Source organism: Polypterus senegalus, chromosome 15 (genome assembly GCF_016835505.1).
Source record: "Polypterus senegalus isolate Bchr_013 chromosome 15, ASM1683550v1, whole genome shotgun sequence".
Classification (NCBI taxonomy): Eukaryota; Metazoa; Chordata; class Cladistia; order Polypteriformes; family Polypteridae; genus Polypterus; species Polypterus senegalus.
The window spans coordinates 111,248,261-111,273,282 of NC_053168.1; the positions used below are offsets into that span (position 1 = coordinate 111,248,261).

At 38.2% G+C, this 25,022-nt stretch overlaps 1 protein-coding gene across 5 annotated transcripts in view; it reads left to right on the plus strand.

Moving 5' to 3' along the window:
• The first annotated feature begins 346 nt into the window (after positions 1-346).
• The window catches only part of epb41l4b (erythrocyte membrane protein band 4.1 like 4B), a 404,010-nt gene continuing 379,334 nt past the window's right edge, over positions 347-25,022 (plus strand). For 3 of the 5 annotated variants that reach the window (XM_039737615.1, XM_039737616.1, XM_039737617.1), the window contains exon 1: positions 347-1,128. In XM_039737615.1, coding sequence (XP_039593549.1) covers positions 865-1,128 — 264 coding nt within the window. In that variant the 5' untranslated portion in view covers positions 347-864. The remainder of the gene's footprint in view (positions 1,129-25,022) is intronic. The other 2 variants (XM_039737618.1, XM_039737619.1) reach the window with 1 other exon arrangement.

The window sequence follows — 25,022 nt, forward strand, 5'->3', positions numbered from 1 at the left end:
TGGAAACCAGTCCCACTGGTAGAGCAGCAGTCAAGCGTTTCAGGTTCACATTTTTTTCCTTCAGGCAATGCGAAACAATGGGCGCTCCGAAATCACGTGGCTCTCTCCGAAATATATCTAATAAAGGTATATATCGCAAACGCCTGTTTGGCGGTGCATAACATAGGATACAATGTTTTTTTCTTTATGGTTTATTTTTTCTATTTTTTTACCACTATAAACAAGTTAACACACCTTTCGGTCGACTGCTTGTTTGCTGGCCACCTGTCGCCAGGTGTATCGAGGCGTGCAAATTCCGCGCGCACCGCTGGGTGTCGCCAGTTGCTGTAGGTGAAGAATTCGCGCAAGCGCGCTGCTGACTGTTTGTCCGGTTCGGGCAGCTCTCTCTCTCGCTCGCTCTGTGTTTCTCACTGTGTGTCTTGCTACCTGCGAGAACGCGCGATTGCGCGGCCACGCGTTTGTGGTAGCAGCGGTCGGCTTGCCCTAACGCACGCCCCGTGGCCTGACGCAAAGTGTGCTTGAGGAAACGGTGAGGGGAGATATAGGATTTCTTTTTCTTTTATTTCTTCTTCTTTTTTCATGTGTGTTATTCTGAGACAGGCGGGTCAGAGCAGCAGGTGACTGAGAGCCGCCGTGAGTTTCAAGGGGGAAGACGCGGACAGCTAAAAGGGAGTCCAGGTGACACTGAACCCATTCTCCCTGCTCAGGTGGACTCACTTTCGGTGCGCTTGTTGCTAAGTGCGCTCAACTCCAGTCTCGGGAACAGTGCTACGAGCCTTTCCGTTTTCCCTCTTTTTCCTTTTTTGGGAAAGGTGCACCATATAAGAAAATCACAAGAGGAGAAAATATAACCAGTGAGAAAAGATGATGCGCTTTCTTCGTCGGACCTTCGGCCGGCGGTCTATGAGGCGGTATAATCCCCCGGACGAGCGGGATGGAGCCGGAGCCGAAGGGGGTGTTGGCCCAGGTGCAGTTCAGTTCCAGCACCACCAGCAGCAGCTGCATCATGCGCCGACTGTGGTGAGCGGAGGTGCAGTCGTTCACATCCCGGCGGCGGGGGGTAGCAAGGCGGTCATTACCTGTAGGGTACTTCTCCTGGACGGGACAGACGTCAGCGTGGATTTACCGGTGAGTGAGTAGTTGTCGCTATAATTTCGTTTATAACGCCTACTACGTTTGCATGAACGAGTGTCACATTTTATATAATTCGGCAACTTAGCCCACCGTAAAATTTGTGACGGTAGCGACGTTATGTGCTGTAGCGGGATAACATGTTTGTCGTCCAACGAGCTGATAAGTAATGGTGACGGCAAGTTGAGAGCGTGAAAACTGGTAGAAGTGAAACGAACTTAGGGGTGGCAGGACCAAGGCTGACTAGAGGAAAATTGGAGATTGTACCTTTCTGACAAGCGACATTGCCAGAAGCGAATATGGTGGTTTAGGATAAACTTTTGGGCGTCTAAATTAAAACATATGCTTAGGTAATTAGTAAACTGTATGCCAGGCTTTGGGGTGGAGTTTTAAGTGTTGATTAAGGTTTTAAAGTATGCTAATGTTTTGGTAGTGTATACTATCATCTCGTGAGTGATTGTGTTTGGGTTTCTGTTATTTTATGCATTAAAATGAATAAATAAAAAGGTTTACCAGGTTTCAGTGCTGAATTGGCGTTCAGAGTATAGGAAAAGAACTTGACAAGTAGCGCTGACTGAAAAGTATAAAGGAGCAAGGAAAGGTGTAAAAGGAGACAGTGGTATAGGGGTCAGAAACGATTAGGATAGGACCTGGCAATTGGCAGGGATAGAAACAAGCCCAAAATATTTAAGTAGCTTAAAAGTACCAAAACCAAATACTGACAACTGAAAGATGATGTGTTATGTGTCAGAAAAGGGTAAATGAGACTGGATGGTTTGGTGAGAGTCCGTGACAGAAGCAGGTAGTACATAAGACATTTACCAAGAAAGAGCAGACCGTTCAGTCCATCATAATCATTTGTTTAGATGATAGCTAAGCTGTGCCAATATTTTGTCAGTTTGAAGTATACCATTAAGTCAGTTAGCAAAGGTTCTGGAAATCAGTCAGACATTTTCCAACCCTGTATATCCTAACACAGGGTCACAGGGGTCTGCTGGAGCCAATCCTAGCCAACACAGGACGGAAGGCAGGAACAAATCCCGGGCAGGGTGCCAGCCCAGCGCAGAGCACACACACACACACCCACACACCAAGCACACAGTAGGGACAATTTAGGATTGCCAATGCAGGTTCTGGAAATCGCAATACAAAATAGGTGATTAAGGTGCCTTAGATTTGGAAGTAACATCAGAAAATATGCAATGGGCTAATGAAATGTTTGAGCTGTACCACAAAAAGGTAGATCATTTAGGAGCATGTCTAGAAGGTGACAGAGCCATAATAGGTATTGTAGATTATCAGAAAGTCTAACAATTGTCAGTGCCGGATATGAATGCAGAAATCAGGGAGTGGTCCTGGCAAATGGAAGTTATAGTATAATTTAGGAGAGACTACATTACCAGATTATAATCTGAAGGTTTAAGAAGAATTTTATTTGACACATTGAAGGGGCAGTATTAAAGATTTGTTGACTGTTGGAGACTCTGACAAATTGCTGTACTTGGCAGTGTTCAAAGGTTCGATGGGTTTAAGAATTGACAGCAGGTTTAGATGAACAGTTGGTGCTGAATAGGGAACTTGGATTAGGTGAGGATGTGTCTAAAGTCATAGACCTAGAAAACGATTATAGAAAATTTAAAAAAAAAAAAGTCTTTGTGTTTGAGAAGAATTTCCCTGGCGGGTTGTACTGCCAGTTGGGGGTTGATTATTTAAAAACAAATACTTCTAATAATAAAAAATGTTGAAATTCTATGCTTGGCTATGCTTGACACATTTTCATGGTTTTTTTAGTGGACATGAACATGTTTATCCAGTAAAGAGTGGTGGTGATTTCTAATGCTGTGAATTAATTAATGATGTGGAAACAGTTGTCTTTCTGATAGGTATATCACATGAAAGGGCAAAGCAATGTTTATTTCCTTTTTTTAAGTGCTGTCTACCGGAAGTTTGACAGTTATTTTTCCACATGGAGCAGTACTAAGCAAAAAGATGTATTGTCAGAAGTGTTGGTACCAGATGGCAAAGCTGGAATTTGAGGAGTTGAGGGGGGATCAGCAGAATCTGTAGCAATGTTATCCTATTTTCCACCCTCTTTTTGTCTTATTTTATATAGAACAATCTTAATGAGCTATACTCTGAATTCTTGTGATTTTTTTTTTTCTTCTGATGACTTTAAACTGAAAAAAATTATCCAGAAAAATATAGATTTATTTCCCTCCTGTGATAGGACCCATCAAATAATGGAATAGGTCATTGCTGTCTTGATTTGTTTTCAGAACATAATTGTGTCCTTCAGTGCCTTTCAGATATGAAGGCTTCATATTAGCTTGTGAATGTTTTATGTAAGGGATAAATAACAATTTGTTAATATATTGCAGCATTGCTGCCAGTGCATAAAAGACTAAAACTGCATTGCTTAATTGTTAACAAAACTGTTTAACAATTCCTTGCACAAGATTCATACATTCTAAGCAAGGGATTTTTAAAAGCGAGAAAATCTTTTCTCTTTTACCCAGGAAATTTTTTCCATATAAAGCTGTAGCTTATCATATTTGTGCAGGTGATCTTATTGGCGACTGTCTGTTTTTCTTAAACATTATGCCCAGTTTATCTGAAATGTGGATCAACAAGGAAAATATGTTATCATTTTGTTGCTTTTTGGCAAAAATGTTTCTAATTACTGACTGAGCATACCATGAGTTTTGTTAAAGGTGAATCTGAATCCCATTGCTTTTATTGCACAACAAAGGAGCATTGAAGCACTATATGGAAATGCTTGGAATACATGGAGCTTTTCTGTGTAGTGCTGCAAGCTTTTTTTCAGTATGTATTGATATAAAAATTAATTAATTGTAATAATAAGTAATATTAATGCTCTAAGTAGTTGAGACTTCTGATACATTCTGCATTGTAGTTTGTTGCAAAGTGAAAATGGCCGTGTGCCGTTTAATTTATGCAACCAATGCAAAAATCACTTTTTGTGTTCTGGGGTTGATATCTTATTTTGTTTCATATGTATTTGGTTATTTGTTTTTTTCCAGAGTGTTTAAATTTGAAGTTAGTTCTTGCTATTGATTGATTGTTTTGTTTAATGAAAAACATTTCTACAATAACCCATAGTAAAAATTCTGCTGCTTCTTGTAGTAACATCAATATTGATGTCAATGTGTCACAGCTGTTAGTGTGCAGCAGTCAGTTGTGGGTATACAAGCTTTTTTGCTTGGTTTTATTTTAGTTGAAGAATTTATTAAAACAGCCTCATCAGTAAAATAAAATATTTGCCTTACTCATTTAATATTTACATCACTGGCTGCTTTTGAGAACAACTGCCATGATGGTGTTGAGGTAGCAAGGACACATAAGCTGGAATTTACTAGCCTTTCCAAGTAGGATATCAAGGGTCTTTGGCCTCCCACCAATGTAAGGGATTTTCTTCCTTTTCAGTTAACATTCATTCCTCAAAATATGGCCATGAATGTCTTCCTATTCAATATGCTTTTCTTCACTGATGCTTTTGGAGTTGATTTGTAAATCAAGCAAATAGACAGCAGGAAGATTACGTCTGTTGGCAGCATTAACAGTGGAGGTAGTTTAGTTCAGTCTCTAAAACTGGATCTCTTGCTGAATGTTCCCTCTTCTTAATTGAAGTCCTAGTGTTTTGAATTCTGGTTTACACATTAAATGATTGTGAAAGTGTCAAACATCAATTTCTTGAACTTCCAGAAAATCAATTTGTGTGTGAATGTGCATTTATATAATACACGTGTGTGTCTACTGTATATATGTTTGTAATTATATGTATGAATGTATCTTTTCTGTTCTCTACAACACTGCAGCAGTACGTGGTTTCTAACATTGTGTTACACTATGTGCTTCTAGGGAAGAAAGGGATATGAATGCCATCACCTGCTTAGCACTTGCAGGATTATTTTGAAAGACAGTATTTCACAGCTTGAACCTGAGGGCAAAATTTTAATGGTAAGGGGGCATTTATCTGGGCTTTTGCTGTCTGTACTCACCAGAGCAATGACTCGGGTCTTTATGGAGGATTACTTAGAAACTATTCAAATTTTAAATAACATAGAAGGTCATATATTCAGGAGATATTTTCTCTGTAAATTTGTTTAAAAATTAAAGTTAATTCTTATGTTTTTTTGCATATATACTGTGCATCCAGAAAGTATTCACAGTGCATCACTTTTTCCACATTTCGTTATGTTACAGCCTTATTCCAAAATGGATTAAATTCATTTTTTTCCTCAGAATTCTACACACAACACTCCATAATGACAACGTGAAAAAAGTTTACTTGAGGTTTTTGCAAATTTATTAAAAATAAAAAAAATTGAAAAATCATATGTACATAAGTATTCACAGCCTTTGCTCAATAATTTGTCAATGCAGCAATTACAGCCTCAAGTCTTTTTGAATATGATGCCACAAACTTGGCACACCTATCCTTGGCCAGTTTTGCCCATTCCTCTTTGCAGCACCTCTCAAGCTCCATCAGGTTGGATGGGAAGTGTCTGTGCACAGCCCTTTTAAGATCTCTCCAGAGATGTTCAATCGGATTCAAGTCTGGGCTCTGGCTGGGCCACTCAAGGACATTCACAGAGTTGTCCTGAAGCCACTCCTTTGATATCTTGGCTGTGTGCTTAGGGTCGTTATCCTGCTGACAGATGAACCGTCTCCCCAGTCAAGAGCGCTCTGGAGCAGGTTTTCATCCAGGATGTGTCTGTACATTGCTGCAGTCATTTTTCTCTTTATCCTGACTGGTCTCCCAGTTCCTGCCGCTGAAAAACATCCCCATAGCATGATGCTGCCACCACCATGCTTCATCGTAGGGATGGTATTGGCCCGGTGATGAGCAGTGTCTGGTTTCCTCCAAACGTGACGCCTGGCATTCACACTTAAGAGTTCAGTCTTTGTTTCATCAGACCAGAGAATTTTGTTTCTCATGGTCTGAGAGTCCTTCAGGTGCCTTTTGGTAAACTCCAGGCGGGCTGCCATGTGCCTTTTACTAAGGAGTGGCTTCCGTCTGGCCACTCTACCATACAGGCCTGATTGGTGGATTTCTGCAGAGATGGCTGTCCTTCTGGATGGTTCTCCTCTCTCCACAGAGGACCTCTGGAGCTCTGACAGAGTAACCATCGGGTTCTTGGTCACCTCCCTGACTAAGGCCCTTCTCCCCAATCGCTCAGTTTAGATGGCTGGCCAGCCCTAGGAAGAGCCCTGGTGGTTTTGAACTTCTTCCACTTACGGATGATGGAGGCCACTGTGCTCATTGGGACCTTTTTAAAGCAGCAGAAATTTTTCTGTAACCTTCCCCAGATTTGTGCCTCAAGACAATCCTGTCTCGGAGGTCTACAAACAATTCCTTTGACTTCATGCTTGGTTTGTGCTCTGACATGAACTGTCAACTGTGGGACCTTCTATAGACAGGTGTGTGCCTTTCCAAATCATGTCCAATCAACTGAATTTGCCACAGGTGGACTCCAATTAAGCTGCAGAAACATCTCAAGGATGATCAGGGGAAACAGGATGCACCTGAGCTCAATTTTGAACTTAATGGCAAAGGCTGTGAATACTTATGCACATGTGCTTTCTCAGTTTTTTTATTTTTAATAAATTTGCAAAAACCTCAAGTAAACTTTTTTCACATTGTCATTATGGGGTGTTGTGTGTAGAATTCTGAGGAAAAAAATGAATTTAATCCATTTTGGAATAAGGTTGTAACATAACAAAATGTGGAAAAAGTGATGCGCTGTGAATACTTTCCGGATGCACTGTAAATTGACGGACTGGTGCAAGTGCAACAATCTGTCTCTTAATGTGGATAAGACAAAATAAATGAGTATTATCTTCAGAAAGGCTCATGCTGTCCACACTCCCTTCTGCATATCAAAACCTGTGTGGTGGAATTGGTCAGTTGCACCAAATTCCTTGTTATGCAACTGGCAGCTGATCGACCTTGGTCAATTATACCACCTCTATAACCAAGAAGGATTAGCAGCATCCCCACTACCTTTGGTGGCAGATAAAAGCAATTCTACCCCGATATGCCCATTCTCACCACATTCTACCGAGGTATCATGAAGAGAGTTATGATCAGCTGCATCATTGTTTGGTTTGGGAACTGCAGTGTATCTGCCCAAGAGGTCCTGCAGTGGATAGTGCACACATCAGAAAAGAGAGTTCATTTGGGCCTCACTGTCCTCCATTAAAAGCATACAGTATTTATCAACTGTTGCATCTGTAAACCCTTCAGCATTGTGAAGGACTGCTCCCTCTGTTCCCATGGCCTCTTTCTCCCACTTGCATCTGGGAAAAGGTTCTTTAGTATCCAAACTAATTCTACCATGTTCTGCAACAGCTTCCACCCCTTGGCTGCTTGGACTATGAACTCTGAGCTGGCAAACTCCTCTCAGATCTACTTGTAGTAGCTTATTTATATGCTGTACATTTGCTACTATTAATGTTCTTTATTATTAATTTTTTTTATTTCTATTTGAACTTAGCATACTGTGTATGGATGTATGACAATAAAACCACTTGACTATTTCTAGCTCTGTGAATGTGGTAATCTATCTCAAATTAAGTCTGATTTGTTTAATTAAAAAAATAACAGAAATATTGCTTTATGGATAAATGCATTGCACAGACATAACTTATGAAGTATGTCTGAGCATCTGAAACATTGTTTTAAACTGTATGTTAATTGTATTTAACTTTTCCTTACTTTCATAATACTTTTACTGTACCATCATGTCTGTTGCCGCTCTAGCATCAGCTCTTTAACATGTATTATAACCACAGAAATGCCAAAATTATGTTCTTTGTTAATATCAACGTAGAGTCTTCATGCTTAAAACTAGCCAGTAGTATCTTGTTTTTTGTATCCTGAATATCCCAGGGAAAAAAGATAAATACCACAGAACGGAAAATATTTGCTTCTAAATAAGTTTGATAGATTATGCCAAGAGAAGTTTGGGCATTTAGAGGAAAAGAAAAGAAAGCAAGTTTTAAAATTTACAATAATAGTTTGTCACCACGGTCATACGCTGGGAATTATTAAACTTGGTCATTTTGTGTAAATTGCTTGCCTGAGCCGTGAGTACTAAGATTATGAATATTCTATGGAGCAAGAGGATGGGAAAACATGCTCGGGGTATGGGGGTGAATATAAGTTTTTGGAATGTCATAAGTACTGGCAAAGCAATTGGTAGCTTAGAAATGAGAAGGTGTCACAAAATGTGTATTTTAACAAAACTCTTGGAGGCAGTTTTATTTTGGCACTAACAACTTAGTTGTACAATAAGAATTATTTAAAAATCCCATAAAATGTCTAAATACCTTAAAGAAATTTGTATTAAACTTATAATATTACAGTATATTTAGGTTTAAAATTCAGAATAGTTCAAGCAAAGAATTTTAGGTTTACCTGAGGTAAGGTTAAAGTTTATTGTTATGTGCACATTGCACAATTAAATTATTTTTATGTCTTCCACATACTAATAGTAATGTTATAAAAATAACAGACATAAAAGTTATGTATAAGGTTCATTAGATTTCATAAACCACTTCTGTTTCTGTCCTAATATATAGGCAGAGGGACATTACATTTTTATGCCACTCTTCTTCCTAGGCTGGTGTGGAATAATTGCTTTACCACATCTATTACTGCAATCCTTTAAATATATTGCTTGTAGATATATTTAACTGTTATAACTAAAAAACAATACAAGTAATGTTCTGATGCTCAGTCACAATTAACCATTTTGACTAAGAATAATGTGTACCTAGAGTAAGGTTACAATTCTTAAAGCAGCTAGTCAATTCAGGTTTTGTAATTAACATTTTTTTTGAAGTCCATAGTTCGGATATAGTTTTATTGTTGCAGGTATGCGTGAGATGCTGCATTTTAAAATCAGACCTTGAAAGGGAGGTTTAAATGCTTTCTTCTTCATATCTGGATTTTTGGTTGAAATGTGTACTGATTAAGCTGTTTTTATGCCACAGTGTATACAAAACATCAATTTGAATCCTAAACAACCACTAGTATACAGTCAACCCTCATTTATCGCTGTTAATCTGTTCCAGACTCTGCCGCAATAAATGAATTTCCGCGAAGTAGGATTCTTTATTTATAAATCGAATATTTTCGCAGTTAAGTATAGAAAACCTGTTTACGACCTTCTAAATACATTTTCTAACGTTATTAGTCTTCTAGACATGAAATAACACCCTTTAGTCAAAAGTTTAAACTGTACTTCATGACAAGACAGAGATGACAGTTCCGTCTCACAATTAAAAGAATGCAAACATATCTTCCTCTTCAAAGGAGTGCGCGTCAGGAGCAGAGAATGTCTCAGAGAGAGAGAGAGAGACACACAGATACAAGCAAACAATCAAATATCAATACGTGCTGTTTGGGCTTTCAAGTATGCGAAGCACCGCATGGGAAGCATATTGTATATCATTGAGGAGTTTTATTTAATATGTAATACTTGCTTTATTTGGGTAATTTCTCAGCCTTCTGCCAATAGCGTCCCTTGTATGAAATCAGCTGGGCAAAGCAAGGAATTATGTACCATAAATTAAAAGACCTATTGTCCGCAGAAATCCGTGAACCAGCAAAAAATCTGTGATATATATTTAGATATGCTTACATTTAAAATCCGTGATAGAGTGAAGCTGCGAAAGTCGAAGCGCGATAAGCAAGGGATCACTGTAGTGTGTATTTTGAAGATGGATAGGACATTGTACAGTTAGCCAACTGGATCACTTTAATGTCAGTTTTCATGGTTACCCGAGGGGCTTTCAACAATGTCTAATCATATAATTAGATGCAAAACAGTCCATCGTGAATGGGAGGGCCGAGAGTTACCCTTCACTTGAAAGTGCTGCAGGATTTTACCACATGATTAAAAACCTGTACATCCTGTACTGCTGTTCAAGTCTTGAATTTAAAGCTTGGCGATCTTTGCAGTGTATTGTTCTGTTTATCTTTAAATATGTCACTTCCGGTCACTTTTGGTTGAGAGTATGCTGTGTGTGTTTGGCTGCCGCTTCTCACTGGTGTCGTTGTAGTTGTTTTGTCCTGTCTGACTTTTCCATCTTTATCATCTCATTCGACTGCTCTTTTTGAATTTTACTTACGAATGCCACTGGCGATTGCCTAGATCACACCTGCTTCAGTCCTGTGCAAGCTCTCTTCCTTCTTTCCTTCGCAGTAAGTATGAATCTACTCTTGCTTTGTTTGCAGTTGCCAGTCTGAACTGTGAATGTGCAGCCTGCCTGCTGTGTGTTTCCTTTTCTAGCTAGTTATGTAGTGAGATTTGGGTTGGCTAATGTGTGTAGCTGGAGTTAACATGGTGTTATGTGGCATTCTGTTTGCTCTTGGCGGTGTCCACTGGTGTCTGGATATTCTTAGCCTGTTCTGTCTCTGGTTTGGAGTTGTCCTGTGTGTTGTCATTTCTACTTTTTTGGCAATGCAGCTAATATATTCTCCATATGAACTTTAAAATTGACTGTCATCCACGATTGGTCTCCCTGACTTACAGTTTTTGCCAGTCGCTTGGAATTACTCTGCGTCCTTGCTATATTTACCGGTCTAAAAGAGGCCCTTTGCGGATCTATGGATCGGATGCGTCGATTTAAAGTATATTGACATCTCACTGTGTTAACTGGCGTAATGTTAGGGCTGTCCAAAGAATAAACATGGGCCATCTTCGTCCTTTTCAGGAAGTGTCTGTGCCCTACTCTCCCGGCTGTTACAACTTTTGGCTCGCCCTTTTGAACACTCGCTCCATCACTGACAAGACCTCGCTGATTAATTACCTCATTTCCCAGAAGCAAGTGGACATATTTCTTCTTACAGAAACTTGGTAACAACTTGGTGACTATTTATATTTAAACTTGCTGTCTCCCCAGGCTATAGCCACATGTCTAAACCCAGGTTAACAGGAAATGGGGGTGGCCTGGCTGTGGTTTATAGATCTACCTTGACAATGAAGGAACTCTCCTTTTTTGAAGTTGCATCTTTTAAATATATTGCTGTTATAATGGTTTCCTCCCCTCTTGTACTGCTGTTGTTAGTTTATCGCCCTCCCAAATCTGTGGTGAACTTTCTGTCTGAATTTAATGAACTTCTCACTGTAGTCTCATCTCTTTGCCCTGCTGTAATTTTACCTGGTGATTTTAATATTCATGTTGATATCATCTGCTCTCTTACAGCTGAATTTATCTCAACTTTGGATTGTTTTGACTTGACACAGCATGTGGATTTCCCCACTCATATTAAGGGTCATATTCTTGACTTGCTTTGTTTCATTGGCTTGAATAATGTCTCTGTCTCTGGTTCACTCTCTGGTATTTCTGATCATAAGCTTATTGAATGTAACTTTAGTATAGGTGTGTTAATTTTGATTTGTTTGCTCCTTCCCTTCTGTCTTCATCTCTTTCTGAATTGCATAGTCTTCCCCCTCCTGACATCTTTACACTGAGCACATACTTAAATATAGGGATGCCCTTAACACTCTTGCTTCAACTATTATTCCTCTCTCATAAATGGTGCTAAGACTAGGCCTAGAACTCTTTTTATAACTGTTAACAAACTCCTCCAACCCCCTCCTCTTGCACGTCCGAATACAGCTGAACAGTGTCAGGCTTACTTACATTTCTTTGATACCAAAATTGATCAAATCTATCACAGTTTCCTTCCACACCTCAATCACTCACTCATTCTGATCTGCAATCTCCATCATCAAGACTCAGTTGTTTCTCGCCTGTTGACTCTTTTGCCATCTCTGAACTTATTAATAAGTCTAATTCCTCCTCCTGTCTGCTTGATCCTGCCCCCACTTCTCTGCTTAAGACATGCTCATCCATAATTAGTATTTCCTTTCATTTCTGGTTCTGTTCCTACTGCCCTCAAAACTGCTGCAGTTACCCCAATCCTTAAAAAAAACCTGACCTTGATGCACCCTTTCTCTCCAGTTATAGACCTATCTCTAATCTCCCGTTTTTGGTTAAGGTGATGGAACACATGGTCGCTACACATCTCCATGCTTTTGTTCTAGATAATACACTCTATGAGCCTTTTCAGTCTGGCTTTCGTACACAGCACAGCACTGAAACAGCTCTTTTCAGAGTAGTCAATGATCTTCTCCAGTCTGCAGATTGCGGTTTCCTTAATATTCTCCTCCTTCTTAACTTAAGTGCAGTATTTGACACTGTTAATCATGAAATCCTCCTGTCATGTCTCTCTGCTGTAGGCATCTCTGGTCCACTGGGGTAAACCCCAATGCACAGGCTCCAAGTCGGGGGGCATTAAGTATGCCCACACCTGCTCGGTGCCTCTCACCGGGGGCAACCCCAGAGTGGTAGAGAGCCCAGCCCCTCTCAAGGAGATTGGTTCCAGAGTCCAAGCTGTGCGTCAAGGTGTGTCCGACCATATCTAGCCAGAACCTCTCGACCTCGCGCACTAGCTCAAGCTCCTTCCCCTTCAGAGAGGTGACATTCCACGTCCCAAGAGCCAGTTTCTGTAGCCGAGGATCAGACCGCCAAGGACCCCTCCTTGAACTGTCACCTTATCGTGGTGGAGGGGTTTGCATGTCCCAATGATCCTAGGAGCTATGTTGTCCGGGGCTTTATGCCCCTGGTAGGGCCACCCAAGGCAAACTGGTCCATGTGAGGGATGAGACAAAGAGCGGTTCAACAAACCTCCGATGAAGAACAAAAACCTTGGACGATGTTTTTCCCTTGCCCGGACACGGGCCACCGGGGCCCCCCTCTGGAGCCAGGCCTGGAGGTGGGGCTCGATGGCGACGCCTGGTGGCCGGGCCTGCACCCATGGGGCTCAGCCGGGCACAGCCCGAAGAGGTAACGTGGGTCCTCCTTCCCATGGGCTCACCACCTATGGAAGGGGCCAAGGAGGTTGGGTGCAGTGTGAGTTGGGTGGTGGCCGAAGGCGGGGACCTTGGCGGTCTGATCTATACAAAAGCTACAGTATATTCAGAACTCTGCAGCTAGAGTCCTCACCCACACAAAGTGTTTTGCTCACTTCTCCCCTGTTCTCTCCTTGCTCCTTACACTCCTTGTCGGTCTCTCAAGTCTTCGAGCAATAATCTCCTTACTGTCTCACGCACCAGACTCTCCATCCTGGGAGGCAGGTCCTTCAGTGCTATAGTCCCTCAATTATGGAACTCTCTTCCTCAGTCTCTCCGAGATTGCTCCTCTTTCTGCAGTTTTAAATCTCAACTGAAAATTTTCCTCTTCTACGAACTTTTGTTATCTGTGTAATTTTTTTTTACTCTGTATGTAAAGCAACCTTGGGTTTTTGAAAGGCGCTAAATAAATGTATCATTATTTTATTTGTTGTTTTTAGTGTTTTTGTAGTATTAGTTAATTAATTAGAAAAAAGTGCATATTTCTTGAGGTTTCTATGTAATGATTAGAAAACCGTGTGCCCTTAATGCCTATCTGTCTAACCATTGATGTTTCTTTCTAGCTGTCTGACTTCAAAGCAAGAGCTATTCTACTGTCGCAAATTATTAACGTTCCATTTTGTATAACTTACATGGGTTTTAAACTGAATCTTCTGTTGTCAGTGTTAGCCTTTATTATATCCAAGTTAAAAAAACTAAGCAGACTAAGGTAAATTTACCATTAACATAAAGGATTTGGCTCTTAAATTTCTGACCCCTTTAGAGCAGAGACAATTATTGCATTTTACTTGTTAAGAGCCAAAATGTATACTTAAACTCTACGTACAGTTCACACATAAAACACATATTTTATCTTTCAATTATTTGCTGTTTCTTGTACCAGGCACAGTGGTTTCATGGGTCTGTCTAGTGTGCTGGATTTGGTCTGTACTGTTGGTGTCTGGAATTGTTTTGATGACTCAACCCATTACCCAAAAATTGCGGGGTTCAGCTCTATTGAAACAATGTCTACTGGTTCAAATGTTCTCCTTATAGTAAGCCATTTTTGATGTTATTAAAGTATTGGCAAATAGTTTTTTGACCATCTTTTCCAGAACAAATCAGCCACGAATCAAGTTAGCTTCCAGCATCTTTTGAGTACTGTATACTGGTCACTTTTAGAAAAGTGTCCAGGAGGCATGTCTTCAGTAATAGTAAGTGATTGCATGTAAGTGCTTCCAGATCATTTGTGGTGTTTGATTCCTTTGTAAGAGGTCTGTTGTTGATGATTGATTCCATTTCACACATTACTGTTTGGACACAATGAACAAGTGTTTGTTGGGTGAGCATTGAGTTGAGAATCTTTCTTATGCTTCAGATTGGACTTTCCCATACTCCACCTTAATGAGAGGCTGATGTTGATTAAAACAAAGAAATCAAATGGGTTTTCAATCCATAACATTGTTTTTTTTCTTGGTCAAGATTTTAAAAGTGTATTACCACATTATTTTCATTAATAGTGCTAAATTGCTATGCTGAGTCGTCTTCATTCTCTATCATTGTTCCATTGTACTTTCTCTCCAGGTACTATTGCCTCATTGTTTTAGTCATGGGCCATTCAAGTTTTTTTTGCACATTTTACAGTAGAACAAACTGTTGTCTTAGAAATTGTTCAAGTAAAATGCTCTCGTACTTTTGAAGACATGTACTGTACATAACCCTCAGTTCATCAAGCTTCATCATTGTTATCCATTAATATGTGTTTAAATTCTCAATAAAGTAACGTGGGTGTGTGTGTCAAGTAGTCGAGTCACTAATTGAATTAATGGTGCACAGTGATTTTTTTTTTTTAACTTAATGTTACCAGTTGCATTGATTAGATGCCTAAAATTAGAATTGCAAAAAGAATAAGTATTTTATAATCAGATATCTCTACCTTTTTTTTATGATTTTGGTCAAATTTTGTGGCCAGATTCTGTTTGTGTGGAGTTTTCAAGATGTCCCTGTGTCTATGTGAGTTTTTCTCCCTTATCTCATTGAAGAATGTGTTAATTGCATTGCTCATTTTGAATTGAATGTGTATGAGCGTGTGACCTACAATGGATTGGTGCACCATGCTGAGTTAATTCCTGCCTTGCTCCCAATGCTGCCAGGATAGATTGTGGGTTTGCATAACCCTAAATTGGATTAAGTAGGTTTGAGAGTTTTATTTTATGCAATGTATTATTTCTTTTTCTTAGTTGTCCTAGTAGACATCGGTTATAAGTTAACTAACAGGTAATGTGTACTTTTCTATGTTCATTATAAATTTGCTTTTAATTAAATAATGAAGAAAGATAGGGGTAGTCTGTTCTATTGATATTAATTTTTGACAAAGCAGGGATTGGAGCCAAGCATCTAATTAAATAGTATGTTCTTTTAGCCCTAGTAGTCAATGTGTCAGTTGTGAAACTGGTGGGAACAGGAGCTTGCATCCATGGTCACAATATAGCACCAGATTAGCGCACCTGTGTAGTGTAATCTTACAGATAAATAGATGAACAGCATTGCATCTGGTTGAGTGGACAAAGTGCAATTAAAGTAGGTGTTGGCACAGAGTTCTGTTGCAAGGCTTCCAGACAGGGGGATAGAGCACTGTTTGAATGTCTCCGACTTTTAGCAAGTAGTGATGATAGGGATCCTGAGAGGCATCGATTTTGCCATGCGTTTTAACCACCTTGTTGTCTTCTTCATGCTCCCCTAATGCTTTAAGGGTAGTGGTGTTTTTGGAGTGGTCTTTTATATTTGTATAGATTTATGAATATGATGTACAGTGTGTTTGAAATTTGTTTTTTACCCTTTTTTAATTTGTTTGGATGTCATAAGAGCTCTGAGGCTTGTAATAATGCACAAAGAGTTCCTTATAAAATGTAGATTTTTGAGGCTAGATTGACATTGTTGTAATAAGAACATTGGGCACTTTTGAGTTACAGTATATGCTGCTTTTTAAAACAATAGTACAGTGCCACAAGGTGAAGCCTGTTTATCTTATATGGGTAATATCTCCATCTGGAGTTTGGAAGTTTTTTGCTTTGTGTTGGAGAAGGATGTCTGTAAATGGATTAACTGAATAGTGTGTGATCATAAAGGCCTTTTGTAAAGATCTTTCAACAAAGATGGTAAGCAAAATCGAAGACATTGTTGAAACAACACCCTTGTCAAAGCCAGTTGTCTTTTCTTAAATTATTTGATTGCTAAATTACTTGAGCTCTAGTATGAGGATCTCCAATTAATTCCCTCAGACATTTATTAATGGGGTCGGTCATCTTATATATCATGGCCACCAAGATGTGACTTGTCTACATTCATCATGTGCTTAGAAATCACACAGCATCTTGGCATTCTAACACAAAGTGTGGCAGTGCCAGCAAATTCTAGAAACAGAAGCACATGTAAAATGTACAAAATCACCTTGGGGTGATATTACTGAAATAAAACATTCATAATCAAAAATAAGAATTCATAATGAATTAAAAAAAAAATCACAAAAATATGTATGCATATCATTTACAATATTTAAATTATTTGAATTACCAATATGTACCTGACTGAAGTCAGCTGCTCAAAATGTTTTAGCACGTTGTCATTTCATTCAAATGGATTTTCTGTACATCAGATGTGTCGGGTATGACGTTTACAGCATTTACAAATACTAGTATGAGTGTTTTTTATGAAAATGAAGTTGCTTGTTAATTGGAGTGTGTTGTTCCATTTTCTTAGAACAGTAAATATGATAAACCATTGCTTTGTTGAAAGTGCTTCTTTAGTGCCAACACAATATTGTTTAAGCATCTTAACTTCATTTCATATATATGCTGCACAGTAATAACATGAAGGAGCTTATTTAAAAATGCATATGTGTATTCTGCTTCTTACCTTCTACCTGCTTAATGTACATCATTTGTAAATTTCTAAACAATGAAGACAGGTAGTTGAGACCACTACTTGGGTTGTTGGTGTGAGTGTAGCCTTGATCATTTTAAAGGTTGCTACAGAATCTATGGCTCAGCTGGAATTTCCATTGATCTTTTTTTTTAAATATTGTAAAAAAAAAAGTGAATGATTTGACTTTTTGACTTCCAGTAACAGTAATATTGGTAATAAAAACTTCATGGTTTAAGATTTTTTTTTTTTTTATTTTATCAGTTGGGCCACACTGTTGCCTCTATTGTGTACTGTTTTCATTAACTACTACTCCCTGTGAATTTAAACACCAGAAATACTTTAATTATCAAATGTGAATCAGCATGTGTTAGAAAAGTGCTTATATAAATTAACTGAAACAACCTCATGGCTGCCCTTTGTTTTCACCTTGGACACAAAAAGCCTTTTAAAGATAGTTTGAGTGTTACAACAAAGTATAATCTCTTATTGGGTTGTCCTCCAACAACCCCAAGTGGTGGTCAGTGCATACAGTGCTAAAGATAAGGCTTTGTTTTCAAAGGAAACTGTGCTGAAATTTGATCTTTGATCATTGCTATATTTGTTTAGTCCTCTTTTAGTGCTCTTTGTATCATTGACTTTTTGCATTATACATCATTGTTTATTACATATGGCATATTCTTCAGTGCTAGAAATTGTTTTTTTGTTTTACTTTTTTGGTATTATGTGCTTTAGTGGTGCATATTATAAAAGGCATTGTATAATGTTGCACTTCACTATTTTAGTCTGTAACTTGAACTTTGCTCTTATTCAGACTACAAGGTGTTGCCTGCAAGCATCAGCTGCTACTTTGCTTCTCTTTATTGTGTGATAAAGTGCCAGGTTAACTTAACTTTTATCTCCAGCATTTCAATTTAAATTGTTAAGGAAAAAGTATGAATAATGCACCACTTGGGTTAAGTTTTGAAAGCAAATTGAGGAGTAGTTTCTGCAGTGGTAGTTTTTAGTGCAAGATATGTATGGCAGATATTCAGGGAATTAAACATATTCTAAATTTGAAAGAATTGCTTTGGGCAAAAAATGGCGCATAATTTTAATTTTGGGAATGAATGCAAATACATTTTGGATGAAGTCCCTATCATCCATGTTGGGTGCCACAACATTTATCAAAATCACTTTACAATTAAATAAATTACCCATGACAATCACATATCTCACTTCAGTATCAGATACTGCATCTGATGCTACAAATGAGACTGTTCTATGTATGAGAATTCCCACACACGTAGCTTTCTTTTTAAAGCTGAAATGGAACATTTGGCCAGTCCAGTCTTTTTGCATATTATATAGCCTTCACTCATTTGACTCATCAACTAATTCTCCAACTTCCCATGTTGGTAGAAGGCTGAAATTTGGCAGGCTCATTCCTTACAGCTTACTTACAAAATTTAGGCAGGTTTCATTTCGAAATTCTACACGTAACAGTCATAACTGGAACCTACTTACGTACATATATATGGCCATAGCCTGCAGCTCGGTCGCCATGTGAGGCAGAGTTGCGTCCGTCGTCATGCCTCCCACGTAATTGAGTGCCTGCCCATATATTGCCGTCCGTCAGCGGCAATCCAATAGAAACACTGCCGCTAAGTATTCACGGGTGAAGGACTGTGCTTATGCAGAGGAAGATGAGATGGACAGGGTGGTGTTTGGCACAAACTCAGTGAAACTGCGAGAGAAACTTTTAAGCGCCGGGTCTTAGCAAACATTACATACAGCCGTGGACATCACACGAGATGGCACCAGTACAGCTGGGAACCTTCGATGCAAGAACATCAAGCGGCTCACGTGAACTGACGCAGTGCACAGACAAAAAGCAACAGTTCCAAAGAGTGCTGAACAAAAACCGAATTACACAATTGAGAAGGCAGCAAAAAAAAAATGAAGCGTCTGATACATACAAGCATATTCATAAATCAGCTACTGCGGAAACAAAGCACACGTGGAAAAAGTCAATGTCCGCTAAAGGAAGACAGTGTAAAAAACCCGTGCATGCAGTGTGTCAGGTCTCAGATAAAAAGAAGACGAGCTGTTTATTGATGCAGTAAGAACTAATCGATGAATGAAACCTGTCATCTTTACAGCGATTGACAAACACGGAATGTAACTTGAACACATCCTACAAATACGAGCCTGATTGAAAGAAATAATGATAATCAAATCCTTGATGACAGCAACACTCAGTAACACTCACAAAACAAATACTGTATATTGACAGTCATGTTACGTTATTTTTAAAATGTTCCCTTTTCTTTTTCTAGCTTTTTAACACACTACTTCTCCGCTGCGATACGCGGGTATATATATATGTATATATATATAACCTGATCTACATACTCGAATAATGGATACTTTATTAGCCATCAATGATTGTTTTGGTAAAGCCATACTCAGTGTATTCATTAGATGAGCGGTAAAAAGTAAGAGCGAGGGAGGATGACTTATTGAGGCATGCAGGCTGTAGTGCGTCAACTCTATCTGAATTGCGATCACATTTGAAAAAATATATCTTTTCAAGTTCTATTTAGTCCATATGTGTCAAACTCAAGGCCGCGGGCCACATCCGCCCGGCGTGTAATTATATCCGCCCCGAGATCATTTTATATACTGTATTATTGTTATTAAAGCCGGGTATATGAAGCGCTGGTAACACAATAAACTACAGATCCCATAATGCAGCGCTTCAGCTGCCTTGCGAACACTTACGCGTTAATCAAGTCTACCTTATGATGCTGCAAGTTATTGCGAAGCTAGCTCACACGATGCTGAAGAGAAAAGTTGATTCTGAAAATAGAGCCTTTAAAAACCGATGGGAGGCTGAGTATATGTTTACTGAACCCGTGTGTCTCATTTGTGGAGCTAATGTGGCTGTAATTACAGAATTTAATCTAAGACGGCACTATGAGACAAAACATCAGGTTAACCTGAATGCAATGCAGAAGATACAGAAAGCAGAAGAATTAAATAAGAATCTGACACTTCAGCGGACGTTTTAACCCGTGCACAATCACAAAGTGATTTCAAGTGAAGCTGCTTTTATGGGAGACACAAATGCACCAGTGCACCTTGCCCACTTTCCCTGTTGCCAAGTAATGTTAAACCAAGTCGTCACTACGGTGTTCCCAAACACGCACTTTGCTGATAAACTGGCGCACTGAGTTTGCACGGCGCTTTGGTGACTTTGAAGAACAAAAAGTCCGTCTACATGCGGCTCAACCTTGTGCATGTTTGGTAGCACATATCTGTGTGAGAAGCTCTTCTCAGTGATAAAGACTAACAAAACAGCACACAGGAGTCGCCTCACTGATGAGCACCTGCAATCCATCCTGAGAATCTCCACAACACAGAACCTCACACCAAACATAAACGAACCTGTGGCCAAAAAAAGATGCCAGGCGTCCAGCTCTAAAATGACATATGAGCAAAGAAACTGAATGATTTGATTTGTTATTGCTGAAAGGAACACATTGTATTTATATTTCTAGGTTTTGTTATGCAGCATGTTCATATTTGAATTTGTATCATTTTGACAGGATATATTTTTATGGAGAGCAAAATCTTTTGGGATATTTAAAATCTAAGTTTATTTTTTATATAAAATTACATAAGAGTAAAGAAATGTGAATGTTTGTTCTTTTAACGTTTACTTTATTTCTAACTTGTATAATTTAGACAGGATATATTTTTATGGAGAGCAAAATATTATAAGTTGTTTAAGGTTTGAGTTGATTTATTCACGAATAATATTCCTGTCTGTTTTTACCATTCCTACCAAAGATATTTCTGTCGACTAAATAAAAATTCCTTCTATTTAAAATTTAAATAGAACTTGAACAAATACGATAGTTCATAATATCCACGCTGACTTGCACGTAAGAGCGGAGTTATCCATTTTAACAAGCAGCGTATTGCACTGATACGAAATAGCTGTGTGTGTATATATGTAGATATGTATGTATATGTATATATATGTTTATATATGTGTGTGCGTATGTATGTATGTATATATATATGTATTTGTGTATGTATGTATGTGTGTATGTATTTGTGTGTGTGTATATGTATGTGTATATATGTAGATATATATATATGTATGTATATATGTGTATATGTATAGATATGTATATATATATATATATATATATATATATATATGTTTGTGTGTGTGTGTAAATATATATATATGAAAACAACACTCATCACTCACAACAGTGACAAAACAATTACATTGACAATCATGTTACGTTATTTTCAAAATGTTTCCTTTTCTTTTTCATTGCTTCTTTAACACACTACTTCTCCGCTGCGAAGCGCGGGTATTTTGCTAGTCTATCTATATATAGATATATAGATATGACAACAACACTCATATCAATGACAAAACAATTAAATTAACAATCATCTTACATAATTTTTTAAAATATTTCCTTTTCTTTTTCATAACTTCTTTAACACACTACTTCTCCGCTGCGAAGCGCTGGTATTCTGCTAGTACACTAATAAAAGGCAAAGCCCTCACTCACTCGCTCACTCACTCACTCATCACTAATTCTCCAACTTCCCATGTAGGTAGAAAGCTGAAATTTGGCAGGCTTATTCCTTACAGCTTACTTACAAAAGTTAAGCAGGTTTCATTTAGAAATTCTACACGTAACGGTCGACAACGTCCGCCATGTTGAACTTTCTTATTTATGGCCCCATCTTCACGAAATTTGGTAGGCAGCTTCCCTGCGCTAACCAAAACCGATGTACGTACTTATTTCGGTGGTATGACACCACTGTCGGCCGCCATATTGAATTTTCCAAACGTCACTAATTCTCCAACTTCCCTTGTAGGTAAAAGGCTGAAATTTGGCAGGCCCATTCCTTACAGCTTACTTACAAAAATTAAGCAGGTTTCATTTCGAAATTCTACGCATAACGGTCATAACGGTCAACAACGTCCGCCATATTGAACTTTTTTTATTCATGGCCCTATCTTCACGAAATTTGGTAGGCGGCTTCCCTGCGCTAATAGAAACCAATGTACATACTTATTTCGGTGGTATGACGCCACTGTCAGCCACAATATTGAACTTTCCAACGTCACTAATTCTCCAACTTCCCGTGTAGGTAGAAGGCTGAAATTTGGTACTTATTTTGGTGGTATGATGCCACTTTTGGCCGCCATTTTGAACTTTTCAACAGTCTTTGTTACTTATGGGGCCCATCTTCAAGAAATTTGGTACACGGGTTCCCAACGCTAACTGAATCCTACTTACGTACATATTTGTGTTCATAGCCTGCAGCTCGGCCACTGTGTAAGGTGAGGGGGACCCAGAATTGGCCAATCAAGTAACATAAATTCTGTGATCGGTATCGCTGATTTAAAAACATCACTGCTTTCCAAGAAAAATATTTTTCACCTTCAACATTTATTTTAACACTGCATCCCTATGGTCCTAAATTTGATAAAAGGGGGCAGGGAGGGGTTAGACAGTGAATTGATATTAAAGTCAAACCTTGTAATTTTTTTGTTGGGGGTATGAATTCCAGTAATTTTTAAGTTCACTATATATTGTATGCGCAGTGTATATACATTTATATATGAAAGTGAGTATAATGCCTCAGTACAGTATTTAACCTTAAACAACAGAGAAGTATAATTAGGATAACAAAATTACAAAATGAATAAATGATAGGTTTTTGTAATGTCATTCTTTTTCATGTATAGGTGTAAACTAGTATACTGAGTAACATAGTAGTGTACGTCTTACTAAAAGAACTATAGTAAAGAGACTGAATGCAGGCACCTGTGTATAAAAATTGAAAGATGATATACTTTATTCTGGTGGTTTTATATACTTTGCTATGATCATTTAGTAGCATGGTTATTGCACAACAACCTGATATAACTATATATTGCAATATTTACATCCGGCGCCACTGAGAGTGGCAGCCATAGCTAGCTATTTATCTATCTATCTATCTCTCTATCTCTCTCTCAATTCCAAAGTAGGTGCAATATCTAATGGACTATTATAGGTGACCATCTTGTGGTCCATTTGACTAGTGCTTGTGGACCACAAGTGGCCAATAGATCACACTTTAAAAACCACTGAATGCTGTGCAGTTGCAGCTTAGCTTGCTAACACAGTATTGTTACTAACATTAGAGAGCCTGTTAGTTACCTAAATTAACCCTTTTGTAAACCATCATCCGAGAAATTAACCCTCACTTATTGTATATAGACAATTCGTTTTTGCTGCCCTTACACAGTTACTCGCCTTCACCCACCATGCTGTGAATGAAAACTCTTCAAACATTGCTGTACATTAAAGTATTTTAATAGACACATTGATATTTAAGCTCGTGAAACTTCCATTTTCAGTGGTTGATAAATTCACACGATTAGCCATTGGGCCTGTGACAATGTATTAGCTTTCAGGTTTGCATGAGGTTTTACAGTAGTTAGTTGCACAATGGTTTCAGCAAATGAGTTATTAGAGTGTCACCGTGTGAAAGTGGGATAGAGGGAAACTTTAAACGGCATAACATTAAATGGAATTTCAATGTCAAAGCCAAATTTTAGTGTAATAGTGACAGTCATACCCCTTAAATTGTTACTAATATTATTTGTAATCTTGTAGGCATTTTTACACTGTGTCCTTGTGTTCTAAAATGGTAAAATTGTTTAATTTGAGGAATTTTCTCTCCTTTTATCATAATTTTTTCCTGTTGTATGTACATCAGTACATTTATCCTGGTGACTGCTCTGGTATAACAAACAGTGCTTTAACAAATTAAATCTCATTAATGAAGTAATATTGATTTCATGCCTATTGAATTCAAATATAGGGCACTACTTCCATTCAAAACATGTTGTTCTCCCTATAGAAACCTTACATATAGACTTTAAGGATTTTGTTCTTTTATCAGCTTATCCAAATACAATAGCTGTATGTGTAAATATTTTTTTGACATTATATGTTCCACATTGTGGAAATGTCGTTTTTAGAGTCCCTGATTATTCCCTAAAATGTCTGTGTTTATTAAAGCTGCCTAAGTTAGTATACTCAAATGAAATGCATAATTGAGTCTGAATTTTTATCTTGAACACAATATTATGTCTTTTTAAAATTTGAAGGAATTCATCATGCTTCTTCATTCAGTAACAAAACTGTGGTTAGAAACTAGATTAGAGAATCAAGATTACAATTTTTGTCTCCAGTTAATTAAATATGCCATATTTATGGAATGTTTAGTAGCATGGGGACATGAATTTGGCAGGAGTTACAATGTTGCAGGTTCTATGCCAAATGCTGGATTCTTATTAAACCTTCTTGCATTCTTCATTTTGACCAGTGTATATGGTTTCCTGTCTGTGTCTATTAACTTAACCAGATTCTTGGATACTGAGTTGTGTTTATCATGTTATTACCCTCAAACTACCCAAGTTTCTTACTAGATCGGTCTACTCTTGCACCTTACAATTAACACACATACCCTAACTACATAAATACTGTATGAATGACGAATGCACTTCCCATCACTCCCTAGCACTTCAAGAGGCTTGCTTATCATCGGCACAAAGAACATACAGTGTCTTAGATATATCGCAGACCTAAATATTACTTTGGTCTCCAAGAACATTTTTGAACATGCAAAAGCTTAGCATCCATGCCTACAGGCCATTCATCAACCAATGATGGCTTGCTTTTACCACATTGTGCCTTTTTATTGGATGGAGCTCTCCTCCTCAGCCTGATAAACCTCACAGATCGGAGTGTAGGGCAACTTCTGACTGCTCCAGGTGCTTTTAATATTTAGTTTATTACTTCGGTCACTCTAGACATAAAGACAAAATATAGGAATTTAAAAGCAACTTCGTACTGTATTTATTAAAGAATAATAATACCAGTAGATATACAGGTAGCAAAGTCTGGATATATGTAGACTTTAGAAAAAACTTAAAAAGAATGTCAAGAATTTCTATTTTGTTCTGTG